This window comes from Dama dama, chromosome 14 (assembly GCF_033118175.1).
Source record: "Dama dama isolate Ldn47 chromosome 14, ASM3311817v1, whole genome shotgun sequence".
NCBI classification, from domain to species: domain Eukaryota; kingdom Metazoa; phylum Chordata; class Mammalia; order Artiodactyla; family Cervidae; genus Dama; species Dama dama.
Genome location: NC_083694.1, coordinates 75,486,396 through 75,502,986, shown reverse-complemented (window position 1 = coordinate 75,502,986; position 16,591 = coordinate 75,486,396). Strand labels below are relative to the sequence as shown.

General features: G+C 51.1%; 2 protein-coding genes across 2 annotated transcripts; both read right to left on the bottom strand.

Annotated features, from left to right (window-relative positions):
* Positions 1-4,146: 4,146 nt before the first annotated feature.
* On the bottom strand, positions 4,147-9,296 carry LOC133069478 (NADH-cytochrome b5 reductase 1). The gene is made up of 9 exons (XM_061161117.1): positions 9,240-9,296; positions 8,784-8,933; positions 8,598-8,670; positions 7,982-8,088; positions 7,659-7,788; positions 6,940-7,023; positions 5,760-5,845; positions 5,225-5,324; positions 4,147-4,948 (listed from the first exon to the last, which is right to left on the bottom strand). The coding sequence occupies exons 1-9, from the start codon at positions 9,252-9,254 to the stop codon at positions 4,776-4,778; spliced, it is 918 nt and encodes a 305-aa protein (XP_061017100.1). The 5' UTR covers positions 9,255-9,296; the 3' UTR covers positions 4,147-4,775.
* Positions 9,297-15,450: 6,154 nt separating this feature from the next.
* Positions 15,451-16,269, bottom strand: LOC133068901 (alpha-1,3-mannosyl-glycoprotein 4-beta-N-acetylglucosaminyltransferase-like protein MGAT4E). The gene has a single exon (XM_061159816.1). The coding sequence runs from the start codon at positions 16,267-16,269 to the stop codon at positions 15,451-15,453; it is 819 nt and encodes a 272-aa protein (XP_061015799.1).
* Positions 16,270-16,591: the final 322 nt, after the last annotated feature.

Below are 16,591 nucleotides of genomic sequence, written 5' to 3'. Positions count from 1 at the left end.
TGACTGGCCTTTCTCACGGACTCCCTGCTCTGGCCCGGGCTCCGGCTGAGGCTGGATGGGGACCACAGGGTGCTGCAGCCACTGTCTGGGGGCGTGACACTTCATTTGTCACAAGGCTGGTAAGTGACCAGTCTATTCAAGATTCAGAGAGAGGGTGGTTTATTATAATCCCGATGCTTCAGGGTCTTTTCCAATGAGAAGAGCCGACTCAATGGACGTGAGTTTGAGCAAGCTGTGATGGACAGGGAAGCCTAGCGTGCTACAGTCCATGGAGTAGCAAAGAGTTGGACAAGAGCGAGCGGCTGAACTGAATTGAACGGATGCTTCAGGGCAGTGGGAAGAATTCTACTGGTGCTGGTTAAAACTGTAGGCTCTGAAATCACATAGACCCAGGCTTCCATCGCTGGCTAGCCTCTGACCTTGAGCACGTTTTTGAATCCTCCATGGTAAGTACCTCGTCTGAAAAATAGGAATAAAACAATGCTCTTTCATGGGCTCTCTGTCAGGACTTAGATAATTTATGCAGGTTTTTGGCTTGATGCTTGGCAAATCATAAATGCTTCACAAATCTTAGCTATCATGTGCTGCCCACTGTATAAAACCCTCAGAAATGGGTGCTGTCCACAGGAGTTTGCTCTCAGCTCGGCATTAAAGGCTCTCACCTGCTCTCAGGCCTCATCTGCCTCCACTTGCCCTCTGGCATTTGGGCCTCAATGAAGTTGCCGAGTTCTCCAACATGAACTTCTCTTCCATCCTTCAGGCTTTTGTACACGCCGATCCTTCTGTTGGATCACCCACCCCATCATTCTCTGCCAAAAGATCCAAGCAACTTACAATGCCCAATTCTGGTTTTGGCTTTGAATCAAGACAGTCCTAGGTTCATACTCAGGCTCTGCCAGCCACTGACCAGCTATGTGACTTCCTACATATTCTGAATCCCAGACTCAGGATTATCATAAGGATTCAATTACACCATGATCATGATCAAATCCCTTATACAGTGGAAGTGACAAATAGATTCAAGGGATTAGAGCTGATAGAGTGCCTGAAAAACTGTGGACAGAGGTTCATTACATTGTACAGGAGGCAGTGATCAAGGCCATCCCCAAGAAAAAGAAATGCAAAAAGGCAAAATGGTTGTTGGAGGAGGCCCTACAAATAGCTGAGAAAAGAAGAGAAGCAAAAGCAGAGGAGAAAAGGAAAGATATGCCCATTTGAATGCAGAGTTCCAAAGAATAGCAAGAAGAGATTAAAAAAAAAGCCTTCCTCAGTGATCAGTGCAAAGAAATAGAGGGAAACAATAGAGTGGGAAAGACTAGAGATCTCTTCAAGAAAATAGAGATACCAAGGGAACATTTCATGCAACGATGGGCACAGTAAAGGACAGAAATGGTATGGACCTAACAGAAGCTGGAGATATTAAGAAGAGGTGGCAAGAATACACAGAAGAACTATACAAAAAAGATCTTCAAGACCGAGATAATCACTATGGTGTGATCACTCATCTAGAGCCAGACATCCTGGAATGTGAAGTCAGTGGGCCTTAGGAAGCATCACTACAAACAAAGCTACTGGAGGTGATGGAATTCCAGTTGAGCTATTTCAAATCCTAAAAGATGATGCTGTGAAAGTGCTGCACTCAATATGCAGGCAAATTTGGAAAACTCAGCAGTGGCCACAGGACTGGAAAAGGTCAGTTTTCATTCCAATCCCAAAGAAAGGCAATGCCAAAGAATGCTCAAACTACCGCACAATTGCACTCATCTCACACGCTAGCAAAGTAATGCTCAAAATTCTCCAAGCCAGGCTGCAACAGTATGTGAACTGTGAACTTCCAGATGTTCAGGCTGGATTTAGAAAAGGCAGAGGAACCAGAGATCAAATTGCCAACATCCATTGGATCATCGAAAAAGCATGAGAGTTCCAGAAAAACATCTAATTCTGCTTTATTGACTATGCCAAAGCCTTTGTGTGGATCACAACAAACTGTGGAAAATTCTTCAAGAGATGGGAATACCAGACCACCTGACCTGCCTCCTGAGAAATCTGCATGCAGGTCAAGAAGCAACAGTTAGAACTGGACGTGGAAAAACAGACTGGTTCTAAATCGGGAAAGGAGTACATCAAGGCTGTGTATTGTCACTCTGCTTATTTAACTTATATGTAGAGTACATCGTGAGAAATGCTGGATTGGATGAAGCACAAGCTAGAATCAAGATTGCCAGGAGAAATATCAATAACCTCTGATATGCAGATGACACCATCCTTATGGCAGAAAGCAAAGAACTAAGGAGCCTCTTGATGAAAGTGAAAGAGGAGAGTGAAAAAGTTGGCTTTAAACTCAACAATCAGAAAACCAAGATCATGACATCTGGTTCCATCACTCCATGGCAAATAGATGGGGAAACAGTGACAGACTTAATTTTTGGGAGCTCCAAAATCACTGCAGATGGTGACTGCAGCCTTGAAATTAAAAGACACTTGCTCCTTGGAAGAAAAGTTATGACCAACATAGACAGCATATTAAAAAGCAGACATTACTTTGCCAACAAAGGTCCATCTAGTCAAGGCTATGGTTTTTCCAGTGGTCACGTATGGATGTGAGAGTTGAACTATAAAGAAAGCTGAGCGCCGAAGAATTGATGATTTTGAACTGTGGTGTTGGAGAAGACTCTTGAGAGTCCCTCGGATTGCAAGATCCAACCAGTCCATCCTAAAGAAAATCAGTCCTGAATATTCACTGGACAGACTGATGCTGAAGCTGAAACTCTAATACTTTGGCTACCTGATGTGAAGAACTGACTCATTTGAAAAGACCCCGATGCTGGGAAAGACTAAAGTGGGAGAAGGGGATGACAGAAGATAAGTTGGATGGCATCACTGCCTCGATGGACATGAGTTTGAGTAAACTCTGGGAGTTGGTGATGGACAGGGAGGCCTGGTGTGCTGTAGTTCATGGGGTTGCAAAGAGTCGGACACAACTGAGAGACTGAACTGAACATTTAGCACGATGCTTGCAATATGGCTGTTAACTAAAAAACGTTCTTCTCTTCCTCTCAGAATCTTTTCCAAACCCTTACCATCTGTACCTTGTATCTCTTCCATAGTGTTCACTGTGTTGTAGTTATTTATCACTGTCTTACTCTAGGCTATGAGTTGTTTGGGGTCTAAGAACAGTGAATCCTCAGGACCTAGCACAGTGCTTGGTACATGGAAGTCCTTAATGTTTGCATATTGAGTGGATAAGGCAGAAACCTGTGCAAGACAAGGAATGAGCTTCTGTGTGGGGAATTCTCTTTGCTGGGGTGCTTCACTCTCTGAGCCCAATAGTCCTAAGCAAGATTTTCCTCTTTGGTGGTTAGGTGTCCAAGCGCTCACAGAGCCCGGTACATATACCTGCCAGCTGATCAAGACATGCCTGAAGGGACACCAGAAGCAATTCAGTACCGGCTCTACCCTGGGGAGGCCCACAGCCATTCTCTCTGCGGCCCCAGGAGAAGTCATACACAGTTCCATGCAGAAAAACAATGCCAACCTTCCTCCTGTCCAGATGCATTGTTCTGTGCCAGTGTGACCAACAGAGGATCTGAAGAGGGAGGGACCTTGCTGTGATGCCAAGAGGGAGTGGACTGGGCCTGGCTGCTGGAGCAGGAAAAGGGTGACCTGTAAGGACAGATGGGCCCAGGGAGCTCCGTCCAGGCACCAACCAGTCTGGCCAGGGCTGGTGATGTCAGGTTACTTTTTAAAGGACCAAGGCTTCTCTTCCAAATAGAAAGACAATACTTTGACTTATGTGCCAGGTACCCTGAAGGATAAATGCAGTGAAGGGCCAAGAGAAGGAAAGAGAGCAGGAGTGGCCAAACCAGGGACCACTGTGAGGGTACCTGGGCTCCAAAAGCTTCCCTCTCTCTTATATTCTCCTTCACCCTCCTGAGAATTCTCCAGGGAGACCCTGCGCTTCTGGCTTTGCTGAGACAGCTGCTGAGAGGAGTGTGGACTTTGGGGACAGCTCACGTTTCAGCCAGGGCACAACCACTCCGAGGTTCAATGGAAGACCTGAAGAAAATTCAATGCTGGGAAACACTTCCTCCTCACATTCTTAGCATGAAAAGCCTTGGAAAAAAGGACCCTAGACACAACGGCCTCTTAGGTGAACCCCAGGGCCTGAGCCCCGTTTATTTGCATAAGCCAGTGGTTTCTGCCGCAGTAGCAGTCTCAGACTGGGGGGAGCCCCCTCCCTCCAGCCTCGGGAGGTCCAGAGCTAGACAGACACAAAACACAGTTCAGATTCCCTTCTTTGAGGCCTGAGGAGACCATTTCCTCTCTTCCTGTTGTCTCTAAAAAATAAGGTCTGTAAGTCTGCACCCCCACCCCCATACGCAGTCTGCTATGGGTTAAGCACCAAATATTAAATGAAACGCATTAAACGGGTTGTTCTTTCATCACAGATACAAAGACGACTGTGACGCCATCAAGGAACTAGCCAGTCTTGGAACAAGTGTGCAAGCTTCCTTCTCTCTGACTCATGGAAGAGTCTCCTCCAGGAGCCTGACCTGCATGTCATCACAGGGAGATTGGGGGCCTTCCAGGGGAAGACTTGGCCTTGGCCCTTTTCCATGGCTATAGGGATGTTGTTCCTGCAGGGACCATCCAGACCTGAGCTCTGAGTAAGGCAAATAGGCTGATACTGTTGGGAAGGGCGTCTAGGGCTTATGGCCTTTGGGTGCTGACTGGGGGCAGAGGCCAGCCACAGGGCCAGGGGAGTGCGGGGAGGCTCAGTAGGTGAAGCGCATCTTTGGCGAGTAGCCCAGTTTGTCCAGGTTGGGGTGGCAGGCCAGCTGCACCATCGGGGGTGGCCCACAGAGCAGCAGCAGCACGTCCTCCCCGGGAGCGGGCAGGTGCTCCCGGATCATGTCCGCGGAGACGAAGCCCTTGCTGTAGGCCCAACCTGCATGGGGAGAGGAGAGCACACCTTCCAGAGCCGCGCTGGCCGCGGGGGGCAGTGTGGGCGGGGGGAGGGTGCTCCCGAGAAGGCCTCCAGCTGCAGCAGCACCCACTGGTCAGCGGGACAGCCAGCCCTGCCACCCCCGGTCAAGCAGGGAAGGGTCCAGGGGACCGCTGTGTCTGTGCATCCGGAGGCTGGCAATGGCAGCGGCTTTCCCTGAGACCAGAACCCACGGAAGGGGGAACCCTGATCTGGGACGTCCAGCAATGGGGACGGTACCTTCTGGGGGGTGATCCAGAGTGAACCAGAGCTTAAAGCGGTTGGGGTGTCGGGCCTGCAGCTCCTCCAAGTCCTCTCGTAAGATTATGTCCTTTTCAGTCTGAAACGAAGAGGAGAAGCAAAGTCGTTAGGAACCTTCTCAGATTCCGAAACATAAAAAGTTCACTGCTATAACAACTTTCCAACCAGGAAAGAAAAAGAAAGCAGAAGTTCAAGGGTATAAGCAAGGCTTTGAGGGAATTAGGATGAGGGGAACGAGAGGGAAGGAGCCTTTATTGACACAATAAAAGGAATGAAGATGGACTGTGTAACAGGAAACTCAAGGAGTAAGTCTCTACACTCTGTAAATGTTTTCTCTTTCTCTTCCCTCAGGGGCCAGGGGAGGAATCTGGCTCAGTGCTCTGTCCTGCTTACTGTGGGGAGGGCCCTCTATGCGCAGCAGGGCCCTGGGCAGAGGCTGGGCCAGTCTACCCACCAGGACCACCATCCCCACACAGTAACTATGAAATCCCAGGACTGAGAAAAGCGAAGCAACCTGGTTGGCAAACAGCAGAAAGCAGTGGGTAGGATCTTCGGGGTCTTTCAGGATGGCCCGGATCAGCTGCAGCATCGGAGTGATTCCTGTACAGGCACAGATGCCCCACGGTGAGATGTGAGGCCACACTTCCCATCCCTGCCTGGGAGCTGCCCAACCCAGTCAGCTTAATTCTACTCACTCAGCCCTCCACTCTGCTTTCCTTCATGTCCTAATTCTCTGGGCTTCTCCTGTGACTTCACAGCACCGACATTTCTGGACGGACGTGCCCTTTATCCCAAACTCACTAACTGTCCTATCTGGTGGGTGACTTGGGGTCAGGTGCTCAGTGTTCACATAAGTTCATGTTGTTGAAAACAAAGATAAGTCAAAGTGAAAGTCGTTCAGTCGTGTCCGACTCTTTTCGACTCCATGGGCTATAGTCCACGGAATTCTCCAGGCCAGAATACTGGAGTGGGTAGCCTTTCTCTTCTCCGGGGGATCTTCCCAACCCAGGGATTGAACCCAGGTCTCCCACACTGCAGGCGCATTCTTTACCAGCTGAGCCACAAGGGAAGCCCTCATGTTGAAATCCTTCTAAAGAACCAATCCAGGACTCTGCTGAAGTCCGCTGGAGAGTAGGGCTCGATATCCCAGATGACTGCAAGCACCTACTGACTCAGTGATGTGGGGCCTAGAGCCTTGGACTTGCAGGTTAAGTGCCTGAGCTTTGGAACTGGGCAGAGCTGCACATTGGCCCTGCCTCCGGCCATGTGGAAAGCCTTCAACCTGTCCAAACTTCTGATTTCTCCTTCCTAAAAAGGGAAGGCTCATACCTACATCACATATACATACAAAGAGACTAGCACAGTGTCTGACACAGGCAGATGTCCAATGCTAGTTTTCATTCTTCTCCACTGTCTAGCTGCTTCTCTGTTCTCACCCAAAATTTATTAGATTCATTCAATTTGAGGTCTTGGGAGAGCCCACCTGATCTTTCTCTCATAATGTCAGTTAAAAATAAATTTTTGGGGGGGCTTCTACCTGATTATGATTTTGTTTTGCAGCACCCGGGGAGCTCTAGGCATTGCTGGGACCCCCCAGTTTGGCCATGATTACCAAACTTTCTGAGGGGCACCTGGAGCTGTCATGGCCACGGTCACAATGGAGGGAGGGAAGGGGCAGCCCTGGGGCCATGCACCTGTGCCTCCGGCAATCATTCCCAGGTTTCTAGCCATGCGTGCTTCTGGTGGAGCCTTTTTGTTGGGCTGGATGTTAAATTTCCCTGAGAAGTCAAGTGGAGAGATGGGAGAAAGAACAAAGTCAATTCAGCAAAGTAAGGAAACAAATGCAGAGTCGAAAACACGGCCCAGGCCATTTGAGCAGCTGCCATGCAATCGGATCCTGGGGTGTGGGTGTTGGGCCAGCCCTGACAAGACACTTGCAGGACAATGGGGCCAGGATTGTCTGTCCCATATGATGAGCCACAGTGAGTCAATAGCTGCCTCCTGCAGAGAGTCACTCCCTGGCAAGGGCGACAGGCATGGGGCCAGGTGTGAATCTACCTCCCCAGTGGCACAGAGCAGTGCCCACGCTGCCTAATGCACCCGCTGTTCCCTTGGGAAGGGCGAACGGCACTGTCATCTCTGGCTCTCTGCAGCGTGGCCTGAGGGTGAGTCTCTGAGGGAGAGCGGGAGCAGCACGAGATTGTGTTAGTCATCCCCATGGCTATCATGGCTGCTGAACTGTGTGGGTTCGGAACTGACCTCGGGCACACGGGGCTGCGGAAGACGGCTCTGTCTAACACCGGGGCTGTGTTCACAGGCGGGGCAGGTGGCCCTCACCCATGTGCACGCACACACAGAGCCACACTCCGCAGAGAAATCCGCGGGCACAAGAGTCGTGGGGGCAGGCCGTTACCTTTTCCGGCGTAAGTGAGCAGCCCACTTGGCCCTCGAAACTCCACCACGTCCCCAATCTTCAGGCTATCCAGGTACTGAGACATCTTCCCCCCCTCAGGAAATTTGGGGTGCACACCCTTCAGATAGACCTGATAAGACAGAACGGCTTCTGAGTTCCCCGGTGACAGAACCTTCCTGAAGCTGGGCAGGGATGACACCAGGGCTCTGTCTTCACGTCCACAAAGGACACGCACCTCCTCCTATCCAACACATCTTGGAAGTTTCTACAAAGCTGAGAGGGAGGAGGATAAGGGCTCCGGGGGTTCCTTCCGACCCTCTTACCTTGATGACAAGATCCACGTAGCCCTGGTCCTCATCGCTGGTGACGGGAGTGTACGGCCTGATGACCAGGCTGCCGTCGATCCGGGCGGAGAGGTAGACATGTTTGCCTGGGGGCCACGTGCAGAGCTACATGTGGACCGGCTGCACTTGGGCTACCTTTCAAAACACTCTGGGGGGTCTGAGAGGAGAAAAGCATCTTGCTCCCTACTGGGGTCCCTGTGAGCTACCAGGCAGGGAGGATTCAACCCTTTGAGGCCCCAGCTGGATGCCTCAAAAGCTACCCTCTGCAGAAACTCTTATCAGCGACTGCCAGGACCTTAGTGGAGAGCTGAGGGTCTGGGAAATGGGGAGAAGGGCAGAGTTTGCTCAGGAGCGATATCTGCTGAAATCCTGCAGAAAGGATGGGGGAGTGTTGAGTGCTGGAGATGTCTGGGGGCACCGAAGCCACGCCCAGAGTGGCCCAAGGCACCTCACAGCCTGGAGGGTCTGCATCCTGGTGGGGAAAAGGGGACAGAGTGCGAAGGCACCAGAAGGTAGGAGTGCGGTGCAGGAGATCCCAGGAGGGGAGCCACCCTGTCAGGATACCAGGGAAAGGAGTCCACGCCACCCTTCTTACCCACAGGCAGCCCCAGAACGTGGTGAGCCGTGGGCAGGGCAAAGCGGAACCTCTTGGTGTTGTGGTTCACGGTCTGGAGGACAGATGACAAGCGTCTCACCAGGCAGGTCTGGTGTGGCCAAGGGTCCCGGGCACTCCAGCCACGGTGGAGCAGAGCTCCGTCCCCGCGCCTACTCCACAACTCACCGTCTTGTCTAGCAGTCGCAGCCGGTACTTCTCGTTGGGGTCCAGGAGCGTGACCGGCGGCCGGCGGGACCTCCGCACTAGGTAGGCGCCCAGAGCCACGCCGAGCAGTGTCAGCAGCCCCACGCCCAGGGAGGCCAGCAGGACCGGGCCCTGCAGGCAGAGAGGGCAGTGACCGCCGCGCTGGGGAAGAGCCCAGCGCGCGGGCAGGGGCGGGCCCCGGTAACCTGTGCCCCGGGAGGGCTAGCCCGGACTCCGGCTCAGGGGCCAGCCGAGGCCCGGGGGCAGCCTGGGTGGAGCCCCCAGCCCGAGCGTGCGGCACCGGGACACCGGCATCCGGGGCGGACGTGAAGCCCTGCCGGGCGGGGCCGGCGGCGACAGCCCCTGGTCCGGACCTGAGAGCCTGGTCCCCGAGGGGGCGGAGTCCCCCAGCTCGGGGGTACGGAGCGAGGGTCTTACCGGCTGCAGCCCCATGGCGAGAACCGCGGGGCCCGCCGCGCAGCCGGCCGCCGGATCCCACAATGCGCCGCGGGAAGGGAGGGGGGCGCTGGGGTAGGGGGGTGGGGTGGGCGGGGCCCGAGGGGCGGGGCCTATATTGAGAGGTCCGGGGCGGGGCGGATGGGCGGGGCCACCGGCGCCCCACCCCTTTCCCTCAGACCCGGAGCCCTTCCCGGAGGAACTGCCGCTCCAGCCCCCCCTCCCCCAGCCTTCGGTCTGTGGCCCCTGGGACCGCTCCGGCGCCAACAGGCAGAGTCCTGTCAAACGTAGACACACGCCCCGCGAGAGCTGGAAATCTCAAGCGTGCAGACGCTCAGCGAGAGACAGGCTGAGTAAAGCTGGAGGGCCCGCCAGTAACTAACGGTCGTGCAGTCTCCTTGGTTTCTCAAGAGGCAGAATTTCGACCAGAGGATCCACAGCCTGGCCGAACCTCCTCAGGAATGGCAGGGGCGGCTTCGTTGTCTGCTTCCGTGACTGGTTTTGCTCGCAAGGCCAGGCCCTCCGGCCACCAGGCCCATTTAGGAGCTCACCTTGGGTCCAGGTCAGGATTCTCCGGGTGGCTCAGTGGTCAAGAATCGCCTGCTAACGCGGGAGATGCGGGAGATGCGGGTTCCATCCCTGGGCCAGGAGGATGCCCCGGAGGAGGAAATGGCAACCCACTCCAGTATTTTTGCCTGGAAAATTCCATGGACAGAGGATCCTGGTGGACTGCAGTCCATGGGGCCACAGAAGAGTCGGACAGGACTGAACACAAGCTTCTTACCGGGATCTGGGTTCTCCTGCCTCCAGGGCTGAAGACCTAGCTTTGGGGGTCAGAACTGAATCAGAACCTGGACAACTTACTCAACCCCTCTGTGATTCCTGTCTACAGATGGATGTGTGCTATTGTCTGTCTAGTTCATAGGTTGATGTGAGACCTAAGTGAGGCGTGTAATGTGCTTAGCATGTGGCCTGTCACAGAGCAAAGCTCTCAACAGGCGTCACCTGCTGCAGTGACTCAGCAGACAGTACTGATGCTCCGTTAGGGATTGCAGCTGAGCTCTGCTGGCAGGAGAAGCCTGGGGCAGGAGGAGTCAGACACAGATGCTGAGAGCCTGGAGTGCACATTGGCCAGAATGGCCGTCCTCTCTAATACGCAGTTCCCAAATGGAATGGCATTTGCCCTGGATTTCTCCTGAGGCTTGATTCCTTGGCTTGTAGATGCCCATCTTCTCACCGTGTCTTCACATGGTCTTTCCTCTGTGTGGGTCTGAGTTGGCATCCTTTCTCTGTTTGGTCAGACAGTAAATATTTTGGTGGCATACAGTCTGTGTAGCAACTCTTCTAGTTTGCTGCTGTAGCATGAAAGCAGCCATAGATAATACATAAATGAATGAAAGTAACTACTTTCTAGTGAAATTTTATTTACAAAAACAGATAGTGGATCCTCATCCAGCATTACCAGAACCCCTCAGATGAACTGATACTCAACCCCTTCCAGACCCCACAGAAAAGCACTCAGAGACCTGTTCTAGTGGAGGGGGTCGGGGTGGCAGCCAGACTCTCCAGTCTGGAGCTGGACACAGAGAGACACTCCCAAGTGACCCAAAGGGCACCAGCTCAGGTGATGAGTACCAACCTCTAGGCTCCCCACGAGATAAGTCACCCAATTCCTGCCCACCCCCCGCCATCCAGCCCCTCAGAATGGCCTTCACTAGACTGGACAATGGGTGGCGAAGCTCCAGGCTCAGAAGAGCTCCCTAACTCCATCCTCCTGAGATGACCTCCCTTCTCCGTCAAAGTCCTCATACCTTCAGGGACTCTGAAGGATACTGATTGTCTCTGTGTCCCATTGATTTTCCTCTTATGTGACTCTGCTGGGCTTCTCCTTTGAGCAAAGTGACTGGTGGGAGAAGCTTCTATAGTTGGTAAGACTTGGCTATCAGCTTCAAATGACGTGGGGGTGACTGCTGGTTTTGCGGTCCTTTAGGAATTTGTATTAATGGGATCATATAGTATGTGGTCTTTTGTATCTAACTTCTGTTTTGCATTGTGTTTGTGAGATTTATCTGTATTGTTGTGATCATAGTTTATTCATTTTCATTGCTGATTAGTGTTCCATTGCATGATTAGATCAAATTTATCAATAAATACCTGTTCTACTACTGATGTTCATTTGGGTGGCCTCCAGTTTGGGGCCGTTACAAATGATGCTCCTATGTACATTGTCCTCCATGTCTTCTGGGGCACAGGCACTTGGATTTCTGTTGAGTGTGTACCTAGGAATGGAATTGCCCCATCGGTAGGTGCACGGTGTTAGATGCAGTGGATTCTGCAAACAGTTTTCTAAAGCAGTTGTGGTGGTTTGCCCTTCCACTAGTAGAGACGAGAATTCTTGCTACTCTACATCGGAGGCTGAGAAACACTTTGTCTAAAGGGCCAGACAGTAAATGTTCTAGATTTTGTGAACTATAGAGTATCCGTCACTGCTATTCAACTTGGCTTTGCAGCAGTGTGTAGAAAAGTGATTATGTAGAAAACAGTGTGTAGAAAAGTGATTATGGCCATGCTCCGATACAGCTGTATTGGTGAAGCAGTCCATGGGCTGTGTTTGGTCCACAAACAAAGGGTTGGCTGCAGTTTACCAACCCTTGTTCTACATTCGTTCCAACGTGAGGTACTTCTTAACTTCAGACGTTTTGATGTTTATTTGCAATTCTTCGAGGAAAAGTGAGAGGACCTCCTTGTGAAACACTTCCTCATTTGCAGGGTTCCTTGTTGAGGCTTTCAGCTCATGGGGTTGCCTGTCTTTTTCTCATTGATTTCTACTAGTTCTTTATATATTTCTGGGTGGATATTCTTCATCTGTTACAGGTTAACAATATTCCCACTGTGTAGCTTGCCTTTTCTCCTTATGATGCTTCTTCATATGCTGTTAAATTTGGCCAATATTGAAGACATCCTTCCTTATATTTTCATTGTTTTTTTGTTTCTTCTATTTTTACTAAATTCTTATGATGGATGCTTACCTTTTGAATTTTTAGTCTTGTTTATTTTATTTATTAGTCTCACGTATTTTCACTTAAGACTGTAAATTTCCTTCTGGAACAGGATTAACTGCATGACCCAAGTTTTCCTATTAGTAATTCCATTATGATTCAGCTCTAAATATATTAGCTTCCATAGTGATTTTTCTTTAGCTTATGAATTATTTAGAAATATGTGTTTATTTTAAAAATACGGGTTTAAAAACCTTTCTTTTGGTCATTAATTTAGAAACCAGATGGGTTAGAAGCTAATTGTGTTGCCAGAGACCTTGGAGTGTCTTTTCAGTTCTTTGGGACTTGCTGAGCTGCTGCCTGATCAGTTTTAATGCATGTTTCTAGTTTTTGTGTTGAATGTGTAGTTCTTGGTGTTGTGGCTTAGTTGATTGTCTCCGATATCTTGAAATCCTGGGTGATCCTGTTCTTTGCTCATTGCTTGCACCCCACTCCACCTACTATCACAGACATTGAATTTCCTCAGGGCGAAACCAGCTTAAGTCGTTTACCTATCTGGAGTCCCATTTTTGTTTAATTATTTGGTCTCTGAGAATTTCATGTATTGTTTTCATCCCAGTAATCACCAGCTCAATGGACCTGAGTTTGAGCAAGCTCCGGGGGTTGGTGATGGACAGGGAGGTCTGCTGTGCTGCAGTCTGTGGGGTCACAAAGAGTCAGATGCGACTGAGCGACTGAACTGGACTGAATACACAGAACAGCAACTTTTAGGTGTTACGTATGGTGTATCTAGTCGTTTTATTTTGTTTAGAAAGTTTATGTGTTTGTTCATTTTTGGCTGTGCTGGGTCTCTCGCTGCGTTCAGGCTTTCTCTGGTTGCAGCGGGCAGGGGCTCTTCTAGCTGAGGTGCTTCTCGTGGCGGTGCTTCTCTCGACGGGGAGCACAGGCTCCAGGAGTTGCGGTGCACGGGCTGAGTAGCCCCTAGGCATGTGAGGTCTTCCCGGACCACAGATCAAACCTGTGTCCCCTGATTTTTAACCACTGGATCACCAGGGTAGCCCGGTTTAATATAAGGGTTCATAGTCAGGCAAACTGCCAGTAGCAAAATCTTTGGTAGTTTCTTTATTTGTGATTACACTGAATAGAAACGTATAGATATTTTTGCATAAATTAATAAATTCTGTATTGAAAATATTGTAATGAAGCCTGAGTATTTTCATTTAATGGTTGTGTCTTGAAGATCTTTTCAAGTCATACTTAAAAGTTTTTTTTTTATAATAGCAATCAGGTAATTTGAAACTTCTTATTTCAGATAACTAGAAAAGCTGAACAAAATACACATAGCATCTGATCAAAAGCAACAGCAAGATATCAAAGAATTATCAGGCTAATGCCAAAAGGGTTTCTGTCAGCTGAAAAAAGCCTTACCAAAATTATAAATGGAAATTCACCCAAAGACTTTGCATTCATTTTACTGGTAAACACATATTGCAAGGAACATGGTGTTTTTTTTATCTTTTTTAGATGTATGGCTCACTGGTAAAGAATCTGCCTGCCAATGCAGGAGATGCAGATTTGATCCCTGGTTCCGGAAGATCCCCTGGAGAAGGAAATGGCAACCCATTCCAGTATTCTTGCCTGGAGAGTCCCATGGACAGAAGAGCCTGGCGGGCCGTGGTCCACAGTTGCACAGAGTCGGACACAGCTGAGTGACTGAGCACGTACGCATGCATGGTCTTCCATGATGTTAGTTTTTAACGCAGTGGCTGAATAAATATCCCAGGGAGAGACAACTAGTTATATCCAAACACTATTTTTTTAAAAAGTTAACTTCAGGAAAAATTTTGAAACCCCCTCAAACCCCTACAACACCCTTTCCTTTATGTTTTTATTGGGCTTCATCAATTTCGTTCATCAAATGAAAGAGAACTGGCTCCTATGTTGCATTCAAATTTAATTATTGATTTTTGCATTAAGTTCTTTGTTGGTGTCACTCAAGTTTGGTTCATATTATTACTACTAACCCTGACTCTGTACCCAAATATTTCCTGAATAGATACAGGCAGGAATGTGTAATTCTGACTCCTTATTTTTCCAATGGGAATAGAAAGATTTCTAAGTTACATATTGTGTCTTTCCTCTAGAAGGTTATAGCTGTTGGTTCAGCTATTATAACTTTATGAGGCAGATAGGCGACATTTCAATGCTCTGGTGAAAGTAAACTGCCCTCTCCTTAGAAAAACGCACAAATGTAAACACAGTTCTAGCAGATTCATGAATACCTGAAGCGTCCATTCCTGAGTCCCAGCTAAGCAGACTTTCCTCCAGCAAGGTCTTAACCTTGACACATTAGAGGCTTGGGTCTTCCTGTGGTGGACATGTGTACCCCCGGACCCCAGAACGCATCCCTTCAGATCCTAACCCTCAAGGGGATGGCAGAAGGAGGTGGAGCCTTTGGGAGGTGAATAGGCCTTGAGGGAAGGGTCCTTGTGAATAGGATTAGTGCCCTCCTAAAAGAAGTCAGAGAGCCCCCTGCCCCCTTGGTGCACGTGTGAGGATGCAGCAGAAAGACAGCGTCTGTGAACCAGGAGGCGGGCCCTCCCCAGACACTGAACCTGCCGGCACGTTGACCTTGGACTCCCAGCCTCCAGCACATGAGAAGTAAAGTTCTGTTGTTTATAACCCCTGGAATATAACAGCCTGAACTGACCAAGACAGGTGTGTGGACGTGAGCCACCACCAGCATGATCATGCTGCTGTCATGACCATGGTGGAGCGACAGGTGCTTTCTGGAAAGGTCTTGGGCTGTTATAATTGTGTGTGGATGAGAACCAAGGCAGTTCCTGGTGCCTCCCTCCCTCTCTCTGGCCCCTGGAAGCCAGAGGATGTTGTCTCATTGGTGCCCCTCATTGGACTGTACCTCCTCTCTGAAGCAGCCCACAAAAATCAAGAGTTGGGGTGACAGAACCTCTTAGCTTGCCTGGGGCAGTCCCGGTTTATGTCTGCTGTCCTGTGTAGTTTTACTATTGCTTCCTTTCACTGTCACTCTCAAAAGTGTCCCAGGTAGGAGAACAAACTACATGGTTGCCCAGCTCAAGAGCAAACAGGCCTTGACCAATTTCTAGCTTTATTTCTTGCCAGCCAAGCCGATTCCATCCCCAAGCCCCACCCTTCCCGGTTTCCCGCGGTGCGGTCTACCCTTCCTCTTCCTCCTCATACTCCGTGGTCCAGACTCTAATCTGCCTGATAAGAAGCCAGGACTCCTGGGCCTCTAGTACCAGCAGCCGGATGCAGCCCAGCGCCTCCAGGGAGTCTTCTTCATAAGACACCATCTGGTCCAGACGTCCTTCCACCACTGGGCCAAGCAGGGTGTAGCGAGCACAGCCCCCGAGGTCCTCCAGGGGCCCGTAGCCCAGCTCCACATGCCCTTGCTGCAGCTGGTACTTGCTTTCCTTGTCAGAGCCCGTCAGCACCTCGATCCGGACGACCTTCTGGGGCTCCTCCAGGATCACCGTCAGGTGGTTGCCTCGGACGGGGCTGAGGGTGGCGAAGCTCTCCCGGTTCAGGGTGTAGGCGTACTGCGGGGTGTTGGTGGACAGCACCACCATGTCCGTGCGCACGCTGGCCGTGGGGTTGTCGGGCTCGCCAAAGACCTTCTCCTTGTCTGCAGGGAAGCAGGCGCTCTCCGGCCCGGAATGGTTGCCCACGTGGTAGAAGACTGAGGAGCCGAAGCGGATCGGTGTGTTCTGGGCCAGGAGAAGAGGGAACTCAGAGAGAAGCAAGTGCGTGGGGGTGTCCTTGGGGAACACGAGGAGGAAGGAGGCCAGGCGGGGGAGGTCGCTGGAGCGGAACACCTTCCCCGCGAAGCTCAGGCTGGAGAACTCCAGGGTCACCCAAGGCAGCTCCTTCCAAGCAGACAGCGTCCGGTAGATGCTGGAAATGAACTTGGGCATGCAGCGCACCCGGTCGTCCAGCATCAGGAAGTATTCAGAGAGGTTGGCAGCGAAGTTCATGAGGAGGGCGTGGTCGGCCTTCTGCGCAGAGTACAAGGCCTTGCAGGGTGAGGGGCGGTCCTCGGGCCTCAGGGTGCCCAGGGGAGGGGGCCCGCCGAGCTGGCCCCGGACCACCAGCAGCTGCCGGGCCTCGATGTGTGTTCGGAAGAGGTCAGAGATGTTGGCCACCGTCTGGCTGAGCCGCTCAGGGTCGGAGTCCGACAGGGACACCAGCACCACGACACGGTCCAGCTCGGGGTCCGAGGACGCCTGGAACAGGGAGCGCAGGGTGTCCAGGAGGCAGCTCTCGTGGGGATGCAGCGCCGAGGAGACGCCCACCGTC